This window comes from Spermophilus citellus (genome assembly GCF_964194105.1).
Source record: "Spermophilus citellus genome assembly, chromosome: 5".
Classification (NCBI taxonomy): Eukaryota; Metazoa; Chordata; class Mammalia; order Rodentia; family Sciuridae; genus Spermophilus; species Spermophilus citellus.
This window is the reverse complement of record NC_138186.1, coordinates 48,352,230-48,360,657: the sequence shown is the minus strand read 5'-3', so window position 1 is coordinate 48,360,657 and position 8,428 is coordinate 48,352,230. Positions and strand designations below refer to the sequence as shown.

The 8,428-nt window shown below is 45.5% G+C and overlaps 1 protein-coding gene across 1 annotated transcript; it reads right to left on the bottom strand.

Moving 5' to 3' along the window:
• Positions 1-395: 395 nt before the first annotated feature.
• On the bottom strand, positions 396-2,634 carry LOC308648970 (protein tyrosine phosphatase type IVA 2-like). Its single transcript, XM_081294216.1, has one exon. The coding sequence runs from the start codon at positions 1,713-1,715 to the stop codon at positions 1,212-1,214; it is 504 nt and encodes a 167-aa protein (XP_081150342.1). The 5' UTR covers positions 1,716-2,634; the 3' UTR covers positions 396-1,211.
• Between the last annotated feature and the right edge of the window lie 5,794 nt (positions 2,635-8,428).

Genomic DNA, 8,428 nt, shown 5'->3' with positions numbered 1-8,428 from the left:
ATCTCAAAAAGAACCTAGAAAGAAAATAACAAGGCAATCAGTGGCTCAACTGAACTATACATATAGGGAATAGTTTGAAAAATGATCACCACAGGCATTTCTCAAGACCTAAATATTGTGAATTTGCTGTTGCTCCTCTGACCATTTCCGAAAATTCAGAGTACAATTAAGTCCTGAAGTAAAAGTTTTAAGCTACCAATATTCCCTGACATCATTAGACAGAAAATCAGAGTAGTGCTATGGTCCACAATTCTACTGTTTGTAGAGTGTGCTAATTCTCTGCCTGAACATATTTTTAGTAATGAACTAGAGCTGTCCTCTTCAGAAAACAAATTTCTGGGATACTCACTTAGCATCATTGGTTGGAAAAGAGAAGAATTCGACTCTCAGCTAAGTTCTTTGAGAATAAAGATTCCTCTTCAAATGCTACTTCCCCACTAATTTACCAAAACAAAAGTTTCTTGGCTACTTTGCCTAATGTTAGATCAAGGCTTTGAGGAAAAGAAATGAAGATGAACACTCCATCATCAGTAAAGACTAAAACCACCTGCATGCCTTTTTTTTTTTTTTTGGTGTTTTTTAACATTTTTTTGTTTGTTTGTTTGTTTGTTTTTCCTCTAAAAGTGCCCAGATGGGCTTAAGGCTGCCAGACTGCACGCAAATCTACAGCAATAAGGGCTTCTCCTAGTCCATCTACAATGTGTATCAGGGGAAAGGAGGGGACAAGAGAAAACAAAGAAGAGGGGGAAAATGCACCTCTTTCCTCCTCCCAAATATCCCACCACAGGGAAATCTATGTGCCAAGCATAATGAAAGATGTGCTCCCCAAACAGGTGGTTCTGCACAGGCTAATTTTCTGCTGGTTTTCCTTAAGAGACCTATTCTGAAAAAGTTAAAAAAGACAGGAGATATTAAAATAATTCGATCCTGGCAGAAATTAAAACTCCAAAACCAGGAGAAAATCATCCTTCACTGAATTAATCCCTTTTTTCTTTCTTTTTTTTTTCTTTTTTCTTTTCTTAAACATTTTATTCACGTTATAGAGGGATTTCTTATTTGTTTACTTTTTCCTAATTGTTAAGAAGAGTGGTTGAGGAGTACTGAATCCAATACTATTTCGATGACACAGGTAAATTCCAGATTCACATTTCCAGGTACCAAGAGTTCCCTCTAAATGCCACAATCACATAAGCCTTCGTTTGTATTTCTTTCTACTGAATACAGCAATGCCCATTGGTATCTCTGAAGCGTAATCGCATCTTAGGTCGATATTTCTCCAAGTAAAGCAGCTGTTTGGAATTGAATGCTCCCCTTCTTTTTTGTCTTATAAACTGAACTGCATCTTCATACTTCATTCCACATTCAATCAAAGCAAGTGCAACCAGCACAGGTGCCCTTCCCAATCCTGCAACACAATGCACTGCAACACAGCAACCTGGCTCTTCACGGAATTTGGTTTTTAACAAGTTCAGCCAATCATCTACTATCTGATTAGGGGGTGGAGCTCCATCATCAAATGGCCAATCTAGAACGTAGTTTCCTTCTTTTTCAACTGGAGCTTTATCATATGTAGCATCACAAACTCGAACCAAAGTTGTCACTCCATACTTCTTAAGTTCCTCTGTGAACTTGTTGAGAGTTGCATTGGTAGGGTTGTGAGTTATCAGAAAACGCATGTTCTCATAGGAGATCTCCACAGGGGCTGGACTGTTCATTATGGCAAATAAAAAGTGTGAGCGTGCGTGTGTGTGAGTATGATGGGGAAAATTGGGGGAAAGAAATCAATAAATCTTGAAATGTTTCACAGCAGAAAACATTAAAAAAGACCACTAAAATGCCTATCATCAATCAGTATTCTCTATTCAACTTGTTTATTCTTTATGAAGCTTTTCTCTTCAAGATAAGCAGAAGTATTTAGAATCCACACCAATCCAAATTCAATTTGGGCCTCAATGTCTGCAGATGGATTCCTTCGGAGTCCAAAAAAATCCAACTACATACAAAACATAAGCAGCCTTTACTACATTTAGGCACTAGTGAGACACATTAAAAGTGTAGGTCGTTTTTCCACTTTTGTTTACTTGATGCTTAATTTACTGGAGTCATTAAAAGAAATATACTTGCAATTAAAAAAAAAAGTCAACTATTTCTGAGGCCAGTCTCGGTGTCCAGAGTCTTCAAGGCAATGTTAATTATGGCACATAGAACCCCCAAGCTCACTTGTCAGCGAAAACGCTGTGCTGAGCCTGGCAGAAGTCTGCCCTCACGCTCAGAATCGCCATAAATGTGCAACGTATATTCCAACGAAAAACGCTGGCGAGCTGGGGACTGGGCATTGAAGTCCGGCGGCGGCGGGAGCGAGGAGGCGCCTCTCTCCTCAGTCACCTCGGCGGCGGCGGCGGCGGCGGTAGCGGTGGCGGCGGCGGCGACGACTCCCCCCCAGCCTTGGCGAGCGACACCCGGCCCGGCCCGGCCCGGCGGCGGCGGCGGCGGCGGCGGCGCGTGTCCACGAGTCCGTCTTGCTGCTGCTGCTGCGGCCGCCGCTGCGTCTCCTGCTGCCGCCGCTGCCGCGGCTGCCCTGTGGTGTTGCCTCGCGCGGTGCCCGACCGCCGCTGCCGCTCTAGTCGCTCCCTGACGGACGACGGTTACGCCGGGCCGATCGCGCCGCCGCCACCACCGCTGCGCGCGCAGCCGGCGAATTTCCATTTTTCAAGATAGAAAAGTACTAAAAATCTCTTGCACACCATGTACTTATAGTTGAACAGTATGATATTATATATTTAAATATGATTTTAATGATGAGTACAGTGGTGCCCACATGAAATTCCAGTGACTTGGGACACTATGGCAGGAGGATTGCAAATTCAAAGACCACCTCAACATCTTAAGGAGACTCTGTCTGAAAACAAAAACAAAAACAAATTCAAAATTACTACAGATATAGCTTAGTGGTAAGTTGCCCCTGAGTTGAATTCCCAGTACCCAGTATCCCCAGCAAAATCATTTGAATGGTTAATTTGAAGTATTTTTGCTACAATAAAATGTTAACCCTGTCTTATCTCTTTATTGTCGAACCAACCTACATGCCCTTCAATAGATGAATGGATATACTCTGGTTTATACACACAATGGACTATTATTCAGCATTAAAAAAGAATAAAATTAGGCCTTTGCAGATAAATGGATGAAGTTGGGGAATATCATGCTAAGTGAAATAAGCCAATACAAAAAAAACAAAGGCCAAATGTTTTCTCTTGTATGTGGACACTGATCCATAATGGGGCTGGTGAGCAGGGGAAAAATAAAGGAACTTTGGATTGGGCACAGGGGAGTGAGCGGAGGGAGGGATCATGGGACTAGGAAAGATGATGGAATGAGATGTACATCATTACCCTAGGTGCATGTATGATTGCATGAATGGTGTGATTCACATCGTGTACAGAGAAATGAAAAGTTGCGCTCCATTTGTGTATAATAAATCAAAATGCATTCAGTTGTCATGTGTAACTAATTATTACAACAAATGAAAGAAAGTTAATCCTATTACTAATTTAGTTGTTTGTGTGTGTATGTGTATGTGTGCATGTGTGTGCAGAGGTGAACTCATGCTTGCTTCTGCCGATGGCACCCTAGGATGTTCTTACTGATTGTATCCCCAGCCTATGTCACTCCAGTTTTTGAGACAGAATTGCACAAAATTTCCCAGCCTGGCCTCAAAATTGTGATCTTCCTGCCCCAGCCTCCCAAGTAGCTGGGATGGTGGTTCTGCCTCAGATACAGAAGCCCAGTCAAGATGCAAGTATGTCAGAAGGGCCCAGAACATATATTTATTTTGAAGAAATAAAAAGTAAAAATAAAATAAATTAAAATCAACAAAGTCAGAACTTCTTGAATCTTACAAATAGCAACATTACCCAAGTTAAATTAATAAGTGCTCCACAGAAAATTATCAAAAGAAAATCAAAGGAGATTATTAACTCCAAGGAATGCTATACCAGGAACGAAATGGTATACTGGAAGTGGAAACTATGGAACTTTATATATTAGAATAATTGTCATGGATACAGAAACAGAATGACTGAGCTGAACATAATTTATGTATGAAAACATTGGAAGATGGGGGAAGGGCAGGAGTGACAGAGAACAATTCCTACTGACTTCTGTGTCAGCCATGGAGCACTGCAACAGAGCCTGCAAAGGAAAAGGCCAGCAGCCTTAACAAAGGCCTTGCATTTAGAGTTACAGAGGCAAAAGTTGAGGGCTGGGTGTGCAGCTCAGTGGTAGAGCACTTGCCCAGCTTGTGTGAGCCCAGAATTCCATCTCCAGCACCAACAGAAACCACAAAGATGAAAAGTAAAACTGAAAAGAATCAGCTATAACACTCAAAGTGGTAGCACCTAAGAAAATAGAAAATCAAGAGGAGACAAAGAGGATCCTGCCTTTTCATGAAATAACTAATGTAAATATTTGACTCTTTCTGTTACAAAAAATAACTTGAATTAAAAATAGAAAGTTTATGTAAAATGAAAACTCAGTATAACAAATAATTCTTCAGGATAACCCAAATACTTAAATACTTAAATGTATAATATGCTTAAGTGAAAACATGAAAGATGATGGCAATAAATACATGTCTGGATGTATTTATTGAGTGTCTGGCTGCAGTACACACACCTGCAATCCCAGCTGCTCATGAGGCTGAGGCAGGATTGAAAGTGTGAGGCTAATCTGGGCAATTTATTGAGATCTTGATTGTCAAAAAGGGAAAAGGGCTGAGGATGTAGCTCGTGGTAGAGTGGGTTCAATCCTCAGAACAACCAAATAAAAAAAATGCATGAGTGAATTCCCTACCTAGCTTCCCTAATACCAGCAGGAGGGATCAGGACCCAAGCAAGGTCCCTCATCAGGCTTTTGCTTCCAGGTGGAACCTGTACCCACTCTTGCAGCAGACAGAGTGTGCACACCCCTGGTAAGTCTCTGGGCTAGATGCCTCTGGAGTCTCCAAGACCAGCAGTCAGGAAGGACCAAGATGCAGGGTAGAGGTCTACCTTCCCACCACTCTGCCCACTTCAGTCTGCAGATTCTGGTCACTTACTCTCATCATCTCAGTCCATAAGCACCTTCTAGTCACTATTTTCCTTAAGCACACTGACCCCTATTGCTCAGCACCAGGATACCCCCCAAAGCTCCAACCCTGTCCCATCAACCAATGTGACATTCCAGTTCTTCATCACATGAGGGCTCCAACTCTTCAGGGCAGATGTGCCTCACAGCATCACCCTGAAAGGTTGGCCCCAGCTGCAAGGTGCTGTTATGGTTCCTCATCACCATCTACTGATGATTCAGGACTTGTGAGCTCCTGAGCTATGGGAGAAGGGAAGAGTCAGTGTTCAATTCGCGGCAGAATATGACCTTTATCCCTCAGAACCCCTGTCTTCTCAATCCCTCCAAATCAGATTCAGAGTTTCTGTGAGAAGAAAATGCCCCCACTAGTTTTCCTCACCAGCTTCCTCTCCTAAATCTGCCAGCAGCCTCACCTGCCTCAGTTTCCACCATGCATCACTCAAGGGAATGAAAGACCAAAGAAGTAAACAACAAGATCCCAAAGTGAAGCCCAGTGCCTGCTCCTCTGCCCAACCATTCCTGACAGAACAGGGACCTGCCAGAGAAGGCAGTTCCTTCTGCCAATCCTGGGCACAGGGTTCACACACAGGCCTTTACCCCCTTAATATCCAGGTGTCCTCTGCTGCAGGGGCAGGTGCTCACCCAGCAGGGTCTGCTCCAGCAGCAGCTCAGCATCCTTTCCTCTCAGCCCTGAGCCAGCAGCTCCTAACTGGAAAGCCCACCAGGAAGCCCAGGGGCACCAGCAGGCCCAGCCAGGAAAAACATGCTGCCACCTGGTCTACTGCTCACCTGACCTGAAGTAGCCCACACAGAGCAGATGCAGAATCCCTGACCCCTAACACTTGCTCAGGTCCTTAATCTGTACTTTACCCTCCTAAGGCCTACTTGGCCCATCTGCCCCAGGAAATCAGCTACTCCCCAAAGGCTCCTGCTTCCTGAGACTTCCTCACCTGCTTTCCCTCAGGTGCATAGGGACTCACACGGGCCACAAGCCTGGAGGTGTAGCTCAGTGGTAGAGCACCCCTGGGCAAATCCCCAGTACTACTAAAAGAAGAAGAAGGAAAAAAAGATGAGCTGTAATTAGGTGTCAACCTTTAGAGCAGAAATTTGGAGATATGAGGCACCTGACTTTCACTCTTCCCAGCAAATGCTCCAGGGAAATTGTAGGCAACTATTTTTCCCTACAGAGAACCAGAACTAGCATTCATGTACCAGAGGCTGCAGGTGAGAGCTGCAGAGAGCACTGAACCGTCAGCCCTGGCAGGAGAGTCACCTGGACAACTCCTGCTGTGAGCAGTCTTCCTAGGCCCAAGGGGCCAACCAACGCTGAAACTAGGTTCAAGGATGAAAAACTATCCAGCACCCCCACTGCTGACCACACAGAAGGGGCAGAAACAAAAGAAATCCTCTACATGAGTAATTGTTCATTCTTCAACTTGGTTTCCTGCTGAAACACCAACTTGCTGTTTTCTCTTTTCCTGACCCCTCAAGCAACGTGACTGGTGATAGCATATGGTTTTGACCATCCCTTACTCCAAATGCACAGGGGAGTGGCCATCTTAAAAAGGAGGATGGCCCAGGATTGGCAGGGTGATAGGAGGTCACAGGGCACAGACCCAACACCCAAAACACACAGCCCTTGGGGACTGTGCCCCCTGAAGGTGGACAGGAAAACCTCAAGTGTCACAGTCAGCTTTCACTGCTCTGACAAAATACCTGAGGTAAAACATGTAGGAGGAAAGATTTACATTGGCTCAAGTTTCACCACTTTCAGCCCAGAGTCACTTGGCCCCATTGCTGTGGGCTAGTGATAGGGCAAAAAATAATGGTGGGCAGCACATGACAAGGTGCCACTCCTCACCTCATGGTGGCCTGGAGGCAGAGAAAGAGAGAGCCAGGAGCCTGGGTCAAGATGCCCCCTTCAAGGAATGCCTCTTCCAACTAGGCCCACCTGCTAAAGCTTGCACACCTTCCAGTAGGACCAACACCTGGGGCCAAGCCTGCAACTCATGAGCCTTTGGGAGATATTCCACATGGAAACTCTAACACCAGGTAGGACAAAAACAGGGACCACAGCTTCCTCACAATGGCTGGTCTCTTTTCCCAGATGTCTGAAGCATCTGCTTTTTCATTTTTCCATAACATCTGTGAAGCCACTCCTGATGGACGACCACTGTGGTGGGGCTAGTGACCTAGTGGACACACACAGGAGAGACCCCTGAGGAGAAAGGAGAGATTCAGAGAAGACAGAAGAGAACTACATATGCTGAATACCCCCGGGCAGGCTCTACATGGGCTCTCCAGGGGCAGGCACTGTTTGCACAGGCTGAATGGGTCTTTTTGTTGCTTTGCTCATGACAGGTGGAGAGACCATAAAAAGTGAGGCAGACAGGAAGGAACCAGAGACATTAGCCTTTGTGGGATTCCTCTAGAGTTTCTAAAGAACACAAATCACAGATCCTTTTACTCTGTGTCTGCCTGAGTCTGTGATAATCTAACCCACACCAATCAGCCCACCATTCCCCTGGTTAAGCCCCCAATGCCTGAGACAGAGAAGGGGACAAGGACAGAGCAGGAGTAAAACCACACTGAAGCTCACTCCTAACTCAGTGACAAGAATACAGTGCAGCTGGACCTTTGAGGATGTTCACAGCCCTGGATTCTGACAGGACTAAGGGGAGTAGCTGGAGACCTGGCTGGCCAGCCCCTCACAAATAATGGCACTTCTATCCCTGTTCCAGAAGGCTGGTCACCTCCACTGCTCTCTGTGCAGTGGGAGTCAAGAGGGACCCTACAACCCAAAAACGTGCCATCTCCATCCACTGCTCACATTTCTCACCTGAACCCTTTGCAGCAGATGTTTCCCTCCTCTTCTTGCACCAAAGAACATGAAGAAGAATAACAGCATCAACAGTAGCATTCACAGCCATAAAGGCACTCCATCAGCTGTGAAATGGAAGGGCCAATCCTGAAAGCATACATATTACCATCTGGGTTCCAGAGCCTCTAGATTTCTTCCCTCTCACCACCCTGGTCACTGACCTACCCACTGGGAACCCCTGCTGGGACACCCAGGCTCACCACAGGACACAGTGCCAGTGCTGTCTTTCCTGCTGGGTCCCACGGGGCAGCTGAATCTCTCCTCCTGTCCTTGAGGAATCCTGGTGGACATCTAGGTCTGGTAGGTCCCATTCCCATAGAGAAAGAAACTCCCAGATTGCTGTGTCTCCTGGCTCAGTGGTTCCCCATCCTGGTGTCAGGTCAGAGATAATCTTGGGATAGAAGCCAAAAGTCCAACCTGTCA

Excerpts from the sequence above, each read along its gene's own strand:
- LOC308648970 (XM_081294216.1), bottom strand. The coding sequence starts at position 1,715 with ATGAACAGTCCAGCCCCTGTGGAGATCTCCTATGAGAACATGCGTTTT.